At 40.7% G+C, this 21307-nt stretch overlaps 1 protein-coding gene across 1 annotated transcript in view; it reads left to right on the forward strand.

Annotated features, from left to right (window-relative positions):
- The first annotated feature begins 9463 nt into the window (after positions 1–9463).
- Positions 9464–21307, forward strand: part of ITGB1 (integrin subunit beta 1) — a 56638-nt gene continuing 44794 nt past the window's right edge. The window contains 2 exon segments of the mRNA XM_070727740.1: positions 9464–9481; positions 9483–9695. Of these exon segments, the coding sequence (XP_070583841.1) occupies positions 9464–9481; positions 9483–9695 (231 nt within the window).

The following is a 21307-nucleotide window of genomic DNA, read 5'->3' on the forward strand; positions in this document are numbered from 1 at the left end:
CACCTAACTGCTAGCTGTAGTTCAGCAGTTCAAATCTCACCACCGGCTCAAGGTTGACTCAGCCTTCCATCCTTCCGAGGTGGGTAAAATGAGGACCCAGATTGCTGGGGGCAATATGCTGATTCTGTAAACTGCTTAAAGAGGGCTATAAAAGCATTATGAAGTGGTATGTAAGTCTAAATGCTATTGCTAAATAAATGTGTTGTTTTTAAATCACAGCAATGTTGCCTAACATAAAATGCTTAGAACTACTCGGGTTTTATTTTCTTCTGGGACCCAAAATAAGCCCTAGGGCTTATGTTCAGAGGATGTCTTATTTATTTGCATGTACAGGAGGCCCACCGCTTCTGCTTGTTTGCCTCCATGCAGGAGGCCACACAGTGTGCTAGTGCCACCACCACAGGGCTATCCTATGCACCTTCCCCACCAGCTTACTTCAGGGCCCACACAGCCTCATCTTCCTCACCTCACAGCTGGGGCTCAGCCTCCTGCTCCATTGCGTCCATGAGTAAGCAGAAGTAGGCCAGTGGCCAGGTGTTCTCCTGCTGCACATGGTTAATGGAGTTGCTGCCTTGAGGCCGGTGTCAAAGCATGGATAGTCTGGCTTGGGGACTGAGTTAAGCCAGTGAGGGGCATGTGGGGTAGTTCCTTCACCACCTATCTCACTCATGGCTGTGGCACCATGAGCAACAAGACAGAATGGGCAAATGGACAGCTGCACAGAATCTTTCGTAGGGCTTATTTGGGTAGGGCTTATATTAGGTACACACACATGCTAGGACTTGTTTTTGATATAGGTCTTATTTTCAGGGAAACAGGCAGGGGTGGGCAGCAGTCAGGATGGGGTGGAATGCAGTTCCACTGGCGGAAATGAAGATGTGTGCACAGCTCCAGCTGATCGACGGCTGTCACTTCCTGGATTACTGGTCTCGGCTCAGCTCTCCTTTTTTCCCTGCTGCTGCTGTTGCTGCCATCTGCGCTCCTTGCTTTTTTCCACTTTCCTCCTTCCTGGCCTCGGACAAGCTTCCTTCTCTCCTGCCCGGCTCCCCTCCAGCCTCCCGCAGCCACCTCCCGCCTGAAGTGCAAGCAGAAGCTGTGGGTAGAAGTGGCGCTGGCAGTATTTATGCTTCTGGCAGCACCTGTCCACCTAGCTATCCAGGCGGGGGGGGGGGCGACCCAGGAAGGAAAGCACGGGAAACGCGAAGCAAATTGTCACCCCAGCAAGCAACACTGGTGAGGTGGTAAATCAAGGATTTATCAGTTCACTTGAACGATGATGATCGCTCAAGCCACTCCCACCTGGTCACATGGCTGGCAAGCCACATCCACAAAATAAGCCACAGCCACATTGTGGCAGTAAAAATTTTGGCTGCTCATTACTGGAAACAGGGTATATAGCCACTCCGAGTCCTTGGAAAGGGGCAGCATACAAATCTAATTAATAATAATAATAATAATAATAATAATAATAATAATAATAATATGCATGTAACTGCTAAATAACTATACTCTGAGGATAATGAACCATAAATTATGTATAACTATATAAAATACATAGCTTCAAAGTATGTTTCTGTCCTTAACCTTTAGCTACTTATGTATTCATATTCAGAGTTCTCTGTATGCAATAGCATTATCACAAATCAATTGATATGGGAAAATAAGACATTTTTACACTGTTTTATACAGACTTTACACAGTCTGTTAATGAAGACAATAGGAATATTTAGTGGAAAGCTGCCTATGAAAAGCCACAATGTCAAGAGCACACTAGGAAATGTCAAGAACACTCAATAAAAACTCCTAGCTGTTTCAATGGATTTTTTTCCCCCAGGTTTACAAAAACATCACTAAAACAATTTTTTTTATTTTTAGTAATTTTTTTTCCTGACTTGTGCTAGGGTTAAACAAAAAATTCCTTTGCATACATTTTTAGTTTGATTTCACGAGCTTACTGTAAGATGAGATGCAGTGAATCACCCTCTATTTTTAACGGCTATAAACTAGTGATTGGAAATAAGAACTCATTCAACATATGTCACCTTTGTTTTCTTGGGGGAGATGTGTGGTGGAGGAAAGAGATATAGGTTTTGAATGTTATATGGGGTATAGTATTGAAAATAAATTGTCCCATAAAAACAGAATACGGTAGATTTGATTGATAAATTGACTTAATTTAAGATGCAGATTTATATTAGAGTCCACTACTAAAGGCTTTATAAAAATAGCAGGGGCATGTTTTAGAAACTGGTAGTCCTCACTTAGCAACCAGTCAAAGTTACAATACTAAAAGTTACGATTTACAACCTGATTTGGAAGTTCTAATGGTCTCACGTTCATATTTTTATTTATATTCTTGATTTATATATTTTTTTAAAATAAATTTATTGAATATATACATTAAAAACAGGGTACAGAAAAGCAAAAGGGATATATATAATATACATTCTAACATTTATAATTTACTTATATAGTACACGTAGGTGAGGAGGGAGAAAAGAAGAAAGGTAGGGGGTTGGGGAAGAAGGGAAAGAGATATAAGGGGAAGTGGGAGGGGAAATTGGAGCAAAAGGGGAGTGGTAAGAAGAGAAGGCCAGCGTTAGAGCTGGGGCTTTCATGCTTTGCGGCCTGTGGTTTGAGCACATAGGTGGTGTAAATTTCCCTAAAGTTTTATCCATATGTTTTTGATGTAATTGTTAGTGCCAATACGTATCAGTGGTTTAAGGGTTTGTTTTCTTTGTAATTTAAAGTTCGTGTCAATCGATGTTTACAGTTTGTCGTTTCAATTTGATGTTATGATTTGTGATGTAGGTTGCTAGTTTTTCAAGTTGTTTTTGTTGGATTTTTTTCTTGATGAATAATTTTTAAGTAATTCCTTTTTTTTAACCAGAGGTACCATTTGTCCCATGCTTTGTAGAAATCTGTCTCATCCTTGTTTTGCAGTTCCATTGTTAGTTTGGACATTTCTGCACATTGATTTATATTTTTATTCATATTTTGTGCACTTTGCAAACAGCTCATCTTTACAGGTTTGCAGCATCCCATGATCGCATGTCTGCAGCTTTCAATTGACAGATGATCCCTCAGGTAATCCCAATGCCAAGAACTTTATAGGTAATAATCAACATCTTGCATTGCAGCCAGAAGTCAATAGGTAACCAGTTCAGAAGTTGCATTCTGCACCAGATGTGACTTCCATATGGCCTTCAAGAGCAATGCCATGTAGAACTTCTTAAAGTTATTCCTCCACGAGGTGATTATGAGATGAAAGACTATGTTGAGTCTGCCGTGTTATTATTATGATAATATGACTCAAAATATAGTTATCTTTAAACTTCAGGTGCGTGGGAAAAAATGTAGTCGCTCATTTATTTCTACAAAAGTGATTCTAGTTGATAGAAGAAATTAAAACAAAAATAATTTTAACAAAAACAAAATACCAAGGCCAAAAACACATTCCAACTCATAAAGAATGCTATTCATCTATATCAATGTTTCTCAACTTCAATAGCCTTAAGATATGTAGATTTGGACCTCTCCATACCTAAAACTGGTGGAAATTTTTATTTAGCTTACACCCAAATTTTTTCACCATCATGCCATAATATTAAAGTTAGTGTCGGCCCTTTCTTCAACTGTAAACTTCAAAACCTTTTATATTTATCACTTAAAAGAAATTCTGAGGACTAACATGGCTAAAATAGTTTTTATAAAATACTTTTCTTCACCAAAACAAAATGAAACACTTTATCTGTTATTTTAATTGCAACAACTAACTTCTCGTTCCTCATTTATTTTTCAAGCAGTAACATTCTGGGTAATTGCCTTACTCTAGAATTCCATCAAACTGTTGACCTGAGTTTTTGTGACTAGATTCCATGGAAAGGAGAAATAGAAGTTAGACAAAATCATGAGTTTAGTCCATGTGAAATTGGTTTCATTCTGTCCAGGATATTGCTAATGTTTTAAAATTATCATAATTGCTCAAATGTATCTTTTCCCAAATTTAAATGATACTTAAGTTTGTATATTGATTGGTCTATCAATCTACAAATACATTTTCTTACAAATAAATATACATATATAAAACCAGAACAATCTAGAACTGAACACACTCAAAACCGTAGAAATGGTGGTAGACTTTAGGGGAAACCCTTCCACCCTTCCACCTCTCACAATACTAGACAACACAGTATCAACAGTAGAGACCTTCAAATTTCTAGGTTCTATCATATCTCAAGACCTAAAATGGTCACCTAACATCAAAAACATCATCAAAAAAGCACAACAAAGAATGTTCTTTCTGCGCCAGCTTAGGAAGCTCAAACTGCCCAAGGAGCTGCTGATTCAGTTCTACAGAGGAATCATTGAGTCTGTCATCTGCACCTCTATAACTGTCTGGTTTGGTGCTGCAACCCAAAAGGACCGACACAGACTTCAGAGGACAATCAGAACTGCAGAAAAAGCAATTGCTGCCAACCTGCCTTTCATTGAGGACCTGTATACTGCACAAGTCAAAAAGAGGGCGCAGAAAATATTTACTGATCCCTCACATCCTGGACACAAACTGTTTCAACTCCTACCCTCAAAACGTTGCTACACAGCACTGCACACCAAGACAACTAGACACAAGAACAGTTTTTTCCCGAACGCCATCACTCTACTAAACAAATAATTCCCTCAACACTGTCAGACTTTCTACTAAATCTGCACTTCTATTCTACTAGTTTTTCTCATCATTCCTTTCACCCATTTCCTCCTATGTTGACTATATGACTGTAACTTGTTGCTTATATCCTAAGATTTTTATTAATATTGCTTCTTCATTGCTTATTTGACCCCTATGACAATCATTAAGTGTTGTACCACACGATTCTTGACAAATGTATATTTTATTTTATGTACGCTGAGAGCATATGCACCAAGACAAATTCCTTGTGTGTCCAATCACACTTGGCCAATAAAATTCTATTCTATTCTATTCTAAATAAATATACATATATAAAACATACATATAGTACCTTCTGTATCAATGCCTGCCCTATGAAATAATATTCCTCCAGAAATTACAATAGAGCCGTGATCATGAATCTGTGGCATACGGAGTCTTCTAACTGTGGACACATGTATTGGCCAGGTGGTCTTCAATTTTCCAAGTTTCCTATGTACATGTGTTCTGGTTTGGTCATTTGGTGCCTAAAGGGTTTGCCATCACTGGGATAGACCCAATTCAGTTAACCTTTCATAAACCATTAAAAACCTGGTTGTTCGTGATTGGTCTTGGTAGTTAGGTGAGTACTACCGGCTAATATAGATCAGCCTTCAATAAATCTTTAATAGGTACAGATTTCAACTTACAAAATTCCTCAGCCAGCATTCTAAGTAGGGAATTCTGGGAGTCTACTCTGCATTTTTAAACTTTCAACACTGAGAAATATTAATATAGATTGAGCCATGGTGGTGCTGGGGTTGGAATGCAGTGCTGCAGATCACTTCTGCTGACTGCCAGCTGACTATAATTTGGCAGTTCGAATCTCATCAGGCTCAAGGTTGACTCAGCCTTCCATTCCTTCCAAGGTGGGTAAAATGAGGAGCCAGGGGCAATATGCTGCCTCTGTAAACTGCTTACAAAGATGTAAAGCACTGTGATTTACATATAAGTCTAAGTGCTATCGATGCCATTCTTTGAGTTGCATTGGGCTTGGTAGTTTGCTTTTCATTAAAACTGATCTGCTTTTTCACCTGTATATGCTATCTAGAATCAGTTTTAGAATATTGTACAAATTCTGGTAGTTCAAGCAACAACAAAACAATTCCAATAAAATTGAATTAAAAATATTTGAAGAACTAAATAAAATAACTTAAAATTCATTTGGCAAGGGAAAAGGCCAGAATTAAACGTAAAATTTTCCAGGACACTAGACAGAGAGGGGGTTGGGGCTATCAGACTGGGAACTGTATTATGAGACAGCTATGGCAACATGGATAAAAGAATGGATAATCTTAAAGAATAAAATATTATTAGCAATTGAAGGATATGACCTACAGTACAATGAGGCTGGCATGCATTTTTATGAGAGGGGAAGAATAAAATATACAATTATTTCCAAAGGCATCCAATAAGAGATGCATTAATTGAAATTTGAAAGAAAATTAAGAAACATTTCTATATAAAGATTCCACAATGGATTTCATCAATGGAAGAATTGGTCTACCCAAATATCATAGATTTAGATAAAATAGTTACATTTGAGGAATTACTACATGAACAAGGAAAGCTAAAATCAAATGAAGAATTACAAATACAAGGTACCAAAATAGATTGGTGGGCGGTGGCCCTATATACAAATTGAAACAAAATATAAAAAGGATTTAGAGCAAGTGGCTCTCAAAATGAATAAGAAATCAATAAAATTTTAATAGGTACGGATGAAAAAATGATTATTAAGATTAATTGTTTACTAAAACATAAAATGGAAGATGAAATCATAAAAGAAACAATATTGGGCAAAAACTTTGGGTATAATATTGAATTAGTGTAGTGGGAATAAATTTTTGGGAGAAATTATAAATGACAATGTTGGCATGTAAAGACAACATAGAAACATAGAAACATAGAAGACTGACGGCAGAAAAAGACCCCATGGTCCATCTAGTCTGCCCTTTTACTATTTCCTGTATTTTATCTTACAATGGATATATGTTTATCCCAGGCATGTTTAAATTCGGTTACTGTGGATTTACCAACCACGTCTGCTGGAAGTTTGTTCCAAGGATCTACTACTCTTTCAGTAAAATAATACTTTCTCATGTTGCCTTTGATCTTTCCCCCAACTAACTTCAGATTGTGTCCCCTTGTTCTTGTGTTCACTTTCCTGTTAAAAACACTTCCCTCCTGAACCCTATTTAACCCTTTAACATATTTAAATGTTTCGATCATGTCCCCCCTTTTCCTTCTGTCTTCCAGACTATACAGATTGAGTTCATTAAGTCTTTCCTGATACGTTTTATACTTCAGACCTTCCACCATTCTTGTAGCCCGTCTTTGGACCCGTTCAATTTTGTCAATATCTTTTTGTAGGTGAGGTCTCCAGAACTGAACACAGTACTCCAAATGTGGTCTCACATATTTAAAGTGTTTTATAAATGGCATCTACCATCAGTGCAATTGGCCAAAATGAATTCATCCACATCCCCCAATTGTTGGAAATCTAACTAGGTACAAGAGACATTCTACCACATGTGGTGGCGGGCAGGAGTGGGCTACTGCCCAGATGTGGGGGAACACAGTGGGGTAGCAAAAATGGAGCTCCACGCAAAGTTGGCTCTTCTATGACATGTGGACTTCAACTCCCAGAATTCATGAGCTAGTACGATTGGCTCAGAAATTCTGGGAGTCCTAGAAGAGCTAACTTTGCCTAACCCTGGTCTAAACCATTGTAAAATAATGTGTATAATAGTACAGTATATCGTTATTAACATATAATAATATCTAAAATGAATATATATATATATATATATATATGTTTAAGTATAAAATAATAGCCATAATTATTATAAATGTAGAATTGAGAAAGAAAATTCTGATACTGTAAAGCTGTATTAGTGGAATTATACTTTATTTGTGTCTTAGGTTGCTTTGTTTTTTAACTTTAAAATCTTCAATAAAAACCATTTTAAAAAAGGCAGAACCTTGTGGTACCCCATAAGTCCTTACATGTAAAGGTAGAACCATTAAGGACTTCTGGTTGAGTTGTTTTGTCAGTCAATTACAAATCCATCTGGTGGTGATGCTGTCTACCCACATTTTTCTAGCTTACCAAGAAGTTGGTTTTGGTCTACTTTGTCAAATTCCTTGCTGAAATTTAAATATACTATGTCCACAACAATTCACTGTTCTGTGAATTTATTTACTTTGTCAAAGAAGGAAATAAGATTGGTTCTGTGTGATCTGCTTTTAACAAACCCACGGGGGGCTTCTAATTATAATTTTGTTTCTAGATGTTCACAGATCTGTTTTTCGATTATTATTTTTCCTGTGTCTTCCCAAGTATTGATGTTAGGCTGGCTGGGTAAGTGCTTTAACTTGGCTGTGAGGGCAAGTTCTTAAGGTCCCCAATGGGGACACAATCAATCCTGAGCTACAAATATTCTTCTTTATTGGTTTACGTGTCTTATTCATGCAGAACACTGCCCAGTGGTTGGCTTGTGCTTTGGGCCATCATGAAATCCAGCCATCTACGATCAGTAGTGGGTTGGTACCGGTAACTGCGCACTAGTAGTAACTGCCATATTGTGCAATTTGTGTGCAACCACTCCTTTCACTCTCTCAATTCCATCATTAGTTTACTCATCCCTGCACCGGAGTGGTTGCACACAAATTGCACAATATGGCAGTTGCTACTAGTGCGCAGTTACCTGTCCTATGGGTGCTACCTTCTTTTTTCTTCATTTTTTTGTATTTTTTGCTTCATGCACATTTACAGAAGCAAAATCTTGCAAGGGGACATACGCGTGTGAGAATTCAGCGTTGGTTTTTTTGCTTCTGCACATGTCCAGAAGCAAATATCACTGAAATCTCATAAATGTATATGTCCCCTCATCAGAACAAAAACATGGAGACAGGCGCACCTAGGGTGCACACACACAAGACAACTAGAGCTGCATTTTCCCCCTAGACTATCCACGATTGACCTCTCCAGGTTCCTAAGAGGTCAGTAAGGGCCGTGAATAAGTGCACTAGTGTGCCTTCCGTCCCGTCCAATTGTCTCTCCTTTATCTCATATATCTTTTCTTCCTTTCATATATCTTCCCCTCTATTTTTATATCTTTTCTCCTATCCTTCTCTTTATATATATTACTACTTGTCTATTCTCTTCCATGTGTATTGGACAAAATAAATAAATAATAAATAAACCAATAGCAGCAGCAATAGCAATCTGCCCCTGTCTACTATGGCTCAGATTCTCAAGTGTGGATCAAGCAGGATGCTCGATGCTGGTTTAGCAAATCAGAGTTTAGGACAGCCCTGTCTGAGAGAATCACAGTGAGACAAATTCTCTGGCTCAAAATGAGAAGAGGAAAAGGAAAGTTGAGCTTGCTTAAAAAAAAAAAAAAGTTCGGGTCTTAATCAGGAATCGCTCTTCGAGTTCAACTAAGCCCAGACGTCAGACGATGATTCCCCCTCCACTTGCTAGCAGTAACCTGTGTCCCAAACCCCAAGATACACTTCCGGACAGAGAAGCCCACAAAGCTGCACGTCGGATCCTGCACGAGGTATGAGGCAGCAAAGCGCCTCGATTCCCGCGGGCGGGTCTTGAAGGAAACAGCCGCACCCCGCGCGCTAAGCTCTCGCCAACTCCGGGCCGGGCAGGGAGGGAAACCCCCACTGCGTTCCGACGTGCCCGAGGGCCCAGTTCAGCGCCTCGCACGCTCCGCCCCCGCTTGACGGCAGCAGCCAGGAATGCGCTTCCGGAGGCGTTAGAGGGAGCCGCGGCGTTGGCGGGTCTGGTTCTGTCCTTTCCCGGGTTTACCACACGGGGGGAAGGAGCGGAGGCGCGAGGGACCCGCCGGACGCCGCCCCGGAGAGAAGACCAGGCCCGGCTGGCAAGGGCCAGGAAGGAGTTTTCCCGCGCCGCCAGCCAGCTTGTCCTCCGGGTCAGATGCAGCAGAGGCGAGCTCCGGCCATGGCACCGGTAAGGGCTGCGATGGAAAGGGGGGGAAGATTTGGGGAGGTGGTGGTGCGCAAAGCTGCTGCAGCAAAGCAATCCTGGGTTTGCGCCTCCACCTTTATTTCACGTGGATGGGCTGCGGGATAAGAGAGAGAGAGAGAGACGGACACCACCACCCCCGCCGCCGACTTGCTCCGCCCGGGGTCCCTTTTTCAGAGCCCCACCCCACCGACTCAGCATGTGGGTCTTTTAAGTGTGGGAGCGGGGCGGTGGGGTTGCTAAATGAAGGGAGACGACGTTGAGGTTTTGGAGCGAAATCCGAGAAGTACAGTAATGAAAAGTCCTTCCCGAAGTCTTTTGTCCTGGCGCGGAAAGGGGAGGCGTGGATCATCTCTCTCCCCCCCCCCCCTTCCCCCGGCCGCCCTCCGTGAATTGGGTTCGGGGGTCTCCCAAGCAGGACTAAAAAGCGATCTTGTGCTGCCTTAAGTGGCAGCTGGAAACGCGAGTGGTTTCCATGTTAGGGATTCACACGAGGCTTCTGCTAGCTTACGATCCGTGTTTTTGCAAAAATCTGTTTGTGGAATTTGATCTCTTGTTGAGTTAACATTCGAGGGCCTGCCTGGGAATAAGTTTCATAAATGCAGCTGAAGTAAAACGTGCATGGAAAAAGCTCGACGTATGCAACTTCCTGATACTAAAGCCACCCTGGTATTTCTTTTTTTTATAAAAAGTAACTTCAAAATAGATCCAAGAGAAGTTATAGCCAGTGTCGTTTTCTTTTAGCTATATTTACCTGCTGTTGAACTCATAGGATATCTTTGTACATTCTGTTTCCTGAAGATACTGCATTTCATTCCCACAATATTTTTGGTAGCAATGTTTTTTGGGTTTTTTTCATTTGCCCTCTCTTGTTTGCAGTAGTATATTTGAATATTAACATCTTTTTATAGGAACTTCCTCTTTGTGTCTGGGAAATGTTTAACATTGCATTTCCATTCTTAATTATTTTTATGTGATTTCATGCTTTTCTGACACATTAAATTATCTTGATTAAAGCAATAAAACTTTAATCCACCTTTGTAAGTAGGCATTGATTAATAACTAAGCAATTTTTTTTCTATCCAAACCAGCCCTTAGTTACTGCATTGCTGTTTCTTTTGAAGTACAGTATTATTAGAAATGTCACTTTGGCATTGATTGCAATTGTTCTAATAACATTGCAGTGGAAGGCACACTTGCTTGCCTAATTTGGCAAATTGGTTTTATCTTGGGCATCAATTCAAATTATATTTGGCTGTGTTGTTGTAAAAACTATCCAATTCCTTCTACTGTATTTCAATTTATTAAAGATCTGTGTTTGACCCAAAGACAGAGAATTATAATAATTCCTGGATTATATTTGTTTAAAAAATAGTATTATTTACTTAAGCATAGCTTAAAAGTAGCTTAGTAAAATTGGGGTGTGCAATATTTTGAGGACTAAGGTCAGAAAAGTAGATCATATGAACACAAGAAAGTGGGCTAATAAAAGTAATTTTGATTTAAATTTAGTTTCATCTTAATTAATTTAAATTAATTATATTTTGTTAATTTTTATTCCCACATGATTTCTTCCCTGTCACATTAAATATTATAATTTGTTCCAAGAACTACAGAATCTAGTTATTTCTTCCTTCCATTTTTTCATTTTTTTTACCATCTTGTTTGATGGGCATTACTTGAAAGATTGCAGGCTATTTTGTGAACTTCAGTAGCATCTGGATTTACCTAAAAATCAAGGCAGGCTGGGTAGCATTGTGATTCTAAATTATTGTCACTTTCAGATACAGTATAGCAAACAAATTGTTTTGCTTGGTTCATATTCCAATGATGACTTGAAGCTGGTTAATTTGAGCCTTTATCTTATAGAATCAGATAATTTTATTAATGCTTCTGTTGTTCTACTTCAGTACAGTGTTCCCTCGATTTCCACGGGGGATGCGTTCTGAGACCGCCCGCGAAAGTCGAATTTCCGCGAAGTAGAGATGCGGAAGTAAATACATATTTTTGGCTATGAACGGTATCACAAGCCTTCCCTGAACACTTTAAACCCCTAAAGTGCAATTTCCCATTCCCTTAGCAACCATTTAGATCATTACTCACCATGTTTATTTATTAAAATTTATTTTTAAAAATATTTATTAAAGGCAGATGAAAGTTTTGCGATGTCATATGATGTCATCAGGCAGGAAAAACCGTGGTATAGGGGGAAAACCCGCAAAGTATTTTTTAATTAATATTTTTGAAAAACCGTGGTATAGACTTTTCGCGAAGTTCGAAGCCGCGAAAATCGAGGGAACACTGTAATTGAAATACTGAGAGATAAGTTATAAACTTCTACAAGTCCCTGATCCTATAATACTTGCAAGGATATATTAGGAACTAATCCATAGAATGATGGACTGAAAGCAAAAATCATGTTTGCCCTTTCAGGAAAAAAATCAGTCTTGCAAACATCTCAGGCTTTTGCTTCCTCTATCCTGGAAGTCTGAATCAAAAGCAAATATGGGAAATTCTTGCATGCAAGGGAAGGGAACATGAATCCTAATAATTCTAACCAAAATAATCTATAGTGGTCCCTGAAATTGATGAGGATCAATTATTTCTCAGTGGAAGCAATAGGGTGCCACCCAGAAAAGGAGGGATGGTGGTTTCTAACACCCATCTGAAAGATTTTTTTATTCATCCCTCCCTCCCTTGTCAGATTTGTTTTTGAATACAGAATCCTTTAATTTAGAGCTGATTTGTTATGCTAGATAAATAAATTAGAACTGATAGTTAATGGCAAAAATTCAATTTCCTATTGGGCAAATACAGTGTGAAGGACAGAACTGTTAAGTGACAATTAATTTATCTATCACTGTCTTAATTTTTCTCTGTAGTATAGAAGGCTTAAATGTTATACACATCATTTCCATGCTAAGTATATATAACAGTGATGGCGAACATTTTTGGGCCAAAAAGTTGTGTGCATGGGGCCTGGAGGCTGTTGGGGCCTGGATGGGTGTCAACAAACTCAAACTCAATCCAGACAAGACGGAATGGCTGTGGGTCTTGCCTGGATTGTTGTATCTGACAATTGTATCTGTCCATCCATTACCCTGGGGGGGGGGAAGTACTGGCACCCTCAGAGAAGGTCTGCAACTTGGGCGTCCTCCTCGATCCACAGCTCACATTAGAGAAACATATTTCAGCTGTGGCGAGGGGGGCGTTTGCCAGGGTTCGCCTGGTGTGCCAGTTGCGGCCCTATTTGGACCAGGAGTCATTGCTCACAGTCACTCATGCCCTCATCATCTCGAGGCTCGACTACTGTAACGCTCTCTACATGGGGCTACCTTTGAAAAGTGTTCGGAAACTTCAGATCGTTCAGAATGCAGCTGCGAGAGCAATTATGGACTTCTCTAAGTATGCCCATATCACTCCAACAGTCTGCATTGGTTGCCGATCAGTTTCCGGTCACAATTCAAAGTGTTGGTTATGACCTATAAAGCCCTTCATGGCACCGGACCAGAATATCTCCGGGACCGCCTTCTGCTGCACGAATCCCAGCGACAGGTTCGGTCCCACAAAGTGGGTCTTCTCCGGGTCCCGTCGACTAAACAATGTCGTCTGGCGGGACCCAGGGGAAGAGCCTTCTCTGTGGCGGCTCCAACCCTCTGGAACCAGCTCCCCTCTGAGATTAGGATTGCCCCCATCCTCCTTGCCTTTCGCAAACTCCTTAAAACCCACCTCTGCCGTCAGGCATGGGGGAACTGAAACATCTCCCCCTTGCCCATGTTGTTTTGGTGTTACATTGATTGTGTGCTTGTTTTTTAATATTCTGGGGTTGTTTTTTATGAATTTTTTAGCTTAAATTGTAATTGGATTGGTGGGTATTGAATTTGTTGTTATGTATTTTTTTTACCTTGTGAGCCGCCCCGAGTTTGCGGAGAGGGGTGGCATATAAATCCAATAAATCTAATCTAATCTATGCCCACACCCATTCCTTCCCCCCATGTATGCGCACCCTTGCTCTGCCCCTTGAGCATGCTTACAGCCCCCTGTGCATATGCACAGGCCTCATTGATGCCTGGGATAGTGAAAAAAAATGGGAAAAACGTACATTCTGAAAAAGACTTTGGTTTGGTCCTTGTGCTGTTTTTCGCATTTCTTGAAGCCATAGAGTATGAAAAACAGCACAGTGGCAGGGTGTCCAGCAAACCTGGGAATTATCAGGGAAATTGGCGGTTTGGGAAATATCAGGGAATTCATGAAAAAAATGAAATAAATTGGGAGGGAAACAAACTATTAAAATGTTTTAAAGTGGGGGGGAAATCATGTTTTTTTTAAAAAAAGATCATGCTGCTCGGTAGAATCAAGCAAAAATGAACATAACTGTTCAACTTGCTTCCTCAGCTACCAATATTTCTTCACGGCTTACATGTTTGGTATGACATCATCTACAGCAGCATCTTAACTAGATTGCAAGTTACAGGGAAATGTCAGGGAAATGACCAGGTTCGCCTGGTGCACCAGTTGCGGCCCTATTTGGACAGGGAGTCATTGCTCACAGTCGCTCATGCCCTCATCACCTCGAGGTTCGATTACTGCAACGCTCTCTACATGGGGCTTTGAAAAGTGTTCGGAAAGTTCAGATCGTGCAGAACGCAGCCGCGAGAGCCATCGTGGGGCTTCCAAGATTCGCCCATGTTTCTTCAACACTCCGTGGCTTGCATTGGCTGCCGATCAGTTTCCGGTCACAATTCAAAGTGTTGGTCATGACCTTTAAAGCCCTACATGGCATTGGATCAGAGTACCTCCGGGATCGCCTGCTACCGTACAAATCCCAGTGACCGATAAAGTCCCACAGAGTTGGCCTTCTCTGGGTCCCGTCGACTAAACAATATCGTTTGGCAGGCCACAGTGGAAGAGCCTTCTCTGTGGCGGTCCCGGCCCTCTGGAACCAACTCCCCCTGGAGATTAGAACTGCCCCCACCCTCCCTGTCTTTCATAAACTACTCAAGACCCACTTATACCGCCAGGCATGGGGGAGTTGAGACACCTTTCCCCCAGGCTTTTTTTAAATATATACCTTGTTTTATGTTTGGTATGAATGTTTTTCATCTTCCAGAGGCTTCAGAAAAGCTTCCTGAAGCTGTGGTATGTACAAAACAGCACAATGGCCAAACAGAAGTTTGTTTTTTTAAATTTATGGTTAGGCCATTTTTCACACTTCAGGAAGCGCCTCCAGAGTGCGAACAACAGCACAATGGCCAAACAAGAAGTCAATTTTTCTGAACTTTCAGTTTGCCCATTGAGCCTTTTTTCACACCCCGAAGCTTCCGGAGGGCAAAACGGCCTTCCTCAAGGCTGAAAATCAGATGGCCAGCACACACGTGCATGCTGGAGCTGACATAGGGTAATGTCTCACGTACCCTCTGATATGGTTCCGCATGCCACCTGTGGCACATCTGCAGGGGTGGGCTACTGCCTGGACAGTGGGGAACGCAGTAGGGTAGCAAAAATGAAGCTCCACCATAGGGTATCCAATTTGCATTGAAAGATGTTGAAAGAAAATGCAGGGCGTTCTGCATAAGCCACACCCACAGTGCGGTAGTAAAAAATTTGATAGCCCCTCACTGCACACTTGCCATAAATTCGCCATCACTGATATATAAAATCCCTTGTATAATGTAAGGCAAAACAGGGCTATTGAAACAGATTTGTTTTGCCAACGACTTTCCTACTTCCACTTGTTTTCAAAATTAATTTATCCAGACATTTATCCAGACATTCTAGATAGGTAAATACAATAAATCTAGCCAAGGTCTCTTTGTATGTTGACCAGTAAGGTTGACATGCATTTTAGCTTTCCATTTGCCTGTTAATCATTATTCTAGAAATGTATTGCACTCTCACAAAGGGAAAACTTAGTCTTTTCAAGGGTTTTTAAAAATGTTGCAGCTGATATAAATCACATGAAATGTATAATAGAGAATGATATACGCTAATTTTGGATAACCTTTCCCTTCTCTGGAGCACGATTAAACTGGGAATCTAATTAAATTTGGAATCTAATTAAACTTGGAATCTAGATGAAAGAACTGTAGTTAACCATTGCCTTAACCCTAAACTATAAAAATCAAATAATGATAAAGCAGATTACTCACTAGGGTGTTGCAAAAAAAAAAAAAAGCTTAAGGAAATGAGTAAGCAGACTTACGTATCCTAAAAATGAGTAGTCAGCTCTATAGACAATAGTTCCTTGCTTTGTAATTAATATGGGTCTGGACTAATGCCTTCCCACTCCCCATTTTTACCCTACAAAACAAATTAAAAACAAAAATATCTGAACAAATACAGTTCCCATGACACCTGAATCTGTAACTCTGATTTCTTCTTCCATTTATGAGAATATAAAAGGGTTAAAATTTGGCTTTTGATTATGGCTGATTCATTAAAGTTTAAACAGTAAATTCTTATTCTTTGAACATATTTAATTTTTAAATTATCAAAATGCTCATTGTCAAATCAGGAGTTGATCCATTGACAATAGTATCCTTTTGTTTTAAAGGAGGGGGACTTGTTTCAATGATAAATGGATATATTTTGCATTCTGGAGATTCAGTCTCAGATTTGTAACATATACAAATGAGACGAGAAAAATTCCTGTCTGAATGTGTCTTCTGCCGTCAGCTTTTAAAATTAGTCTAGCAGCATGGCTGCCTCAGGAACTCTGGGAGTTGAAGTCTACAGGTCATAAAAAGACCATCATTACCCACCCCTGCTGTAGATGAATAACTTAAAGTCAGTTAGTAAACTATGTTCCAGTAGTAGGCTAGATGGATTAAAAGTCTGACCCAGGAAAAAGCAGTTTTCTGTGCTTCTTTAATAACTATTATTAGAATCATCAGTTGACTTACAACGTCGATCCGTTCCTACAGCGCGTTGTAAGCGAAATTTTGGTATAAGTCGGGATCTTCCTCCATTTCGCTCTAACGCTCTCTTGCCCGATTCCCCCCAAGCCTGAAGCATGGCCAGCTACACTAAAGCTCGATTTGAGATTTGAGTTCGCAAATTTGAAGGGCCTTGCTGTCCCCGGGTCGCCACATCAATTATCATATCTATCATTAGAATCATCAACTATACAGGGGGTCCCCAACTTACAACGTCGATCCGTTCCTACGGCGCGTCGTAAGCGAAATTTTGGTGTAAGTCGGGATCTTCCTCCATTTCGCTCTAAAACTCGATTTGAGATTTGAGTTCACAAATTTGAAGGGCCTTGCTGTCCCAGGGTCGCCACATCATGATGTCACCACCACGTCGACTAAAGAAATTGCCTACTTGCTAAAGCGCTTCATTTGTGCCTTCAAACCCCCGCGGAGCCAGCAAATGCCAGCGATTCCAGAGCCCGCTGCCAAAATTTGGGGTGTGAGGGGGAGCAAGTGCGGCAAGAGCAGGAGTCGCTGACCTCCCCCCACGGGAAGCTTGCCAGAGGGCAGGGGGGAGCCGTTGTGCGGTGCGGTGCGCGACTTGCGACGCTTGCTTTGAGGTTGGGGGGATCCCGGCTCTTCCTCCTGCAGTGAGAGTGAACCAAGGGAGCACGGCGTAGCAGGAGGAGGGGTGGCAGTTTTGTATCGTAACCACGAAACATCGTAAGTTGGGGCTGGTGTAAACCGGGGACCCCCTGTATAGCAATCCTCAATTTATGACTGGTTGCTTAACAACCATGCAAAGTTTCAACCTACCTGAAAAGGAAACTTACAAATCAGATTCAAAATTTTGTTGGTTGCCACCCATGGTCACATGATTGCATTTCTGGTGCTCAGCAACGTGGCCACTAAATTGTTCTTTGAAGTATCCTATGTTTGGTTATATAACTGGGGCTTTTTATGGTTTGGCTGAAAACTGGCATTTTCTACCAGTTTTCAATAGAACTGTATGTGATAGTCTTGTAATAATATGCATTATACATAAATGCTTTACATTCCATTGGAAAAGTATCTTGGCTTTAGTATTGAATGAAATATGCCTGTGTACATTTAAAACAGGTATATATTGGGTGGGTTCCTCCTGGTTTGGACTGCTTCACCTAAACTGGTGGCGACCCACTGGTGATGTCACGATGACATCACTGAACCTGATCGGTCAGTGCCAGTCCATGGGCGGCGCCATTATTTTTTTGAAATTTTATTTTATTTTCTTCTGTGCATACACAGAAGCTGAGTTTCCAGCACTGCACATTCATCACCAATAGACGTGTCTTCAGAAGACACTTTGAAACAGCACATCAATTTAGCTCTGGAAGACATCTCAGAGGTCTTCTAGTCCAAGGAGTTTACTAGGACAAGGCTGCCATGCAGAGGAAAGCAGATATAGTCCTTGGCTTATGACCACAATTTTGGTTCCCAAGCAAGAGTTGTTAAGTGATTATCACCACATTTTACTCAATCCATGACATCTAGCTCTCACAATCATGTTCACACTGGGGAAATACATCTGAAGGAATTGTATTGTTGCAATGTACATAAGTTATGGTTAAAAGTGTCGCAGAAAGTGGACTCTGGGTGTGTTTTTCCAAATGTAGTAAGTGAGTTCGAATGTGTAGTTTTAGAAGAGCTCTCTCTCTCTCTCTCTCTCTGTGTATACACATACAGTATATTGTTATTATTATTATTTATTAGATTTGTATGCCGCCCCTCTCCATATAGTAGATATTGTATCTTTTTGTGTGCCCGTATGTAATATGTATGTATACATATGGCATATATACATAGGATTAAATAGCATATTTTATAGTACTGTATAGTATATTTTAGATGTTCAGTAGTAGTAAATAGATAAGGAAATTATATTTCATTGAGTCGTTTGAGGTGAGGAGAGGCCAGGCACTCTAACCCTATATTTAGAATCATTCGCTTCATTTACCTACAAAGTTATATTTCTTAAGGGTTTTCTCTCTCTTTTCTTTAAACCGATGTGTAGTTTCTGTGTTGTACACATAGAAAAATAAGAAACAAGTTATAAAATGTAGTGCAGCGAAGTGGCCAAGAAGCTGGATTAAAATTGGGGAGAGGGGATTTAAGCACATCCTCAGACACAGAAAATCATTCGGTGACTCAACCCTATTTCCCTCAGAGGGTTCCTACTCATGCTGCCTTGAACTCAGAGAGAGGGTAAGCAACAAATAAATAATGTCGTGGGACATTTTTTCTTTAAATATTTGCTTGAAAGGGGATTGTGTTCGATTTGAGAAGTTCATTGTTTTTATTATATACAAAATTAAAATGGGGCTACCTTTGAAAAGTGTTCGGAAACTTCAGATCGTGCAGAATGCAGCTGCGAGAGCAATCATGGGCTTTCCCAAAAACGCCCATGTAATACCAACACTCCGCAGTCTGCATTGGTTGCCGATCAGTTTCCGGTCACAATTCAAAGTGTTGGTCATCACCTATAAAGCCCTTTATGGCACCGGACCAGGGTGTCTATGAGACTGCCTTCTGCCGCACGAATCCCAGCAACCGGTTAGGTCCCACAGGGTGGGCCTTCTCCGGGTCCCATCAACAAAACAATGTCATTTGGCGGGGCCACGGGGAAGAGCCTTCTCTGTGGCGGCCCCGGCCCTCTAGAACCAACTCCCCCCAGAGATTAGAATTGCCCCCACCCGCCTCGCCTTTCGTAAGCTCCTTAAAACCCACCTCTGCCGTCAGGCATGGGGGGACTGAGATATTCTTTCCCCCAAGGCCTTTACAATTTATGCATGGTTTGTTTGTTTGTTTGTTTGTATGTATGTTTGGTTTTACAATAAGGGTTTTTTAGCTGTTTTAGTATTGGATTTACATGCTGTTTTTTATTACTGTTGTTAGCTGCCCGGAGTCTACGGAGAGGGGCGGCATACAAATCCAATAAATAAATAAATAAATAAATAGAAGATCTACTTCCAGAAGCACAGGGATGATAGGCCATTGTGATAGAAAACAGATCATGCTATTTATTTTGGCATCTTTTCAGGTATATAAAATTTTCTAACTAATATTCTTCAATCAATTCCTTCATTCTTTCCCATTCAGACTTAGTTTCCAATCATGGCTTTATTTGCAACTGTTCAATTTTGCCCGAACCTTCCTTCAAGAATATTCAGGAGGCTATACATATACTTGTACATAAATTAAGTTTGAAGTCATTTTAGGTACAAAAGTAGCATGTAAAAAAAGTGCATACATAAACTGCAAAAGGTTACACGAATTAGTCCAGGGGTGTAAAATTAATGGCCTGTGGGATGGATTCGCCACATACAGACCATGCCCACGCCAATTCCACACCTGAGAAAACCGATGCAAAGTCATATGACAGCAACGTGACGTGAGTTTGACACCATGCATTAGTCCATTGCACTGAAAACAGTATGTAGGTTGCCTTCAACTTAATAATCATAGCTGATGAGCCTGTCCATTTCACAAGCCATGACGGTTGCAAAATTAGTCATATGATTCATTTGTTAAATCATCATGGTCCTTAAATGAATCCATGGTTGTCATGCAAACTCATTGTTTATAGTGGGGTATTTTTGCCAAAACCAGGAAATAAATACAAGTTTTTGCAAAAATGTCATAAATCCCAGGCGTGTGATTAGGGCCCTGAATGCTAAAACATATGAGAAACGGTTGCATGAATTGAATAGAGTTAGTCCAGAAACATAGAAGACTGACGGCAGAAAAAGACCTCATGATCCATCTAGTCTGCCCTTATACTATTTTCTGTATTTTATCTTAGGATGGATATACAGTGATACCTCGTCTTACAAACTTAATTGGTTCCGGGATGAGGTTCTTAAGGTGAAAAGTTTGTAAGACGAAACAATGTTTCCCATAGGAATCAATGGAAAAGCAATTAATGCGTGCAAGCCCAAAATTCACCCCTTTTGCCAGCCAAAGCGCCCATTTTTGCGCTGCTGGGATTTCCCTGAGGCTCCCTGCCATGGGAAACCCCACCTCCAGACTTCTGTGTTTTTGCGATGCTGCAGGGGAATCCCAGTATCGCAAAAACGAGCGCTTCACTGGCAATGGAAGTCTGGAGGTGGGGTTTTTCAGCCAAGGGAACCTCAGTGAAATCGCAGCATCATAAAAACACCGAAGTCCTCAAAACCCCACCTCCAGACCTGCTGTGATTTCACTGAGGCTCCCCTCACTGGGAGGGGAAAAACGGGTGCTTCGCTGGCAACGGAAGTCCAGAGGCAGGGCATCCCAGCGGTGGCGGAGGGTTTGTAAGGTGAAAATAGTTTGTAAGAAGAGGCAAAAAAATCTTAAACCCTGTATCTCGAAAAGTTTGTATGACGAGGCGTTTGTAAGACGAGGCATCACTGTATGTTTATCCCAGGCATGTTTAAATTCAGTTACTGTGGATTTATCTACCACGTCTGCTGGAAGTTTGTTCCAAGGATCTACTACTCTTTCAGTAAAATAATATTTTCTCGTGTTGCTTTTGATCTTTCCCCCAACTAACTTCAGATTGTGTCCCCTTGTTCTTGTGTTCACTTTCCTATTAAAAACACTTCTCTCCTGGACCTTATTTAACCCTTTAACATATTTAAATGTTTCGATCATGTCTCCCCCTTTCCT

This window comes from Erythrolamprus reginae, chromosome Z (assembly GCF_031021105.1).
Source record: "Erythrolamprus reginae isolate rEryReg1 chromosome Z, rEryReg1.hap1, whole genome shotgun sequence".
Lineage (NCBI taxonomy): Eukaryota > Metazoa > Chordata > Lepidosauria > Squamata > Dipsadidae > Erythrolamprus > Erythrolamprus reginae.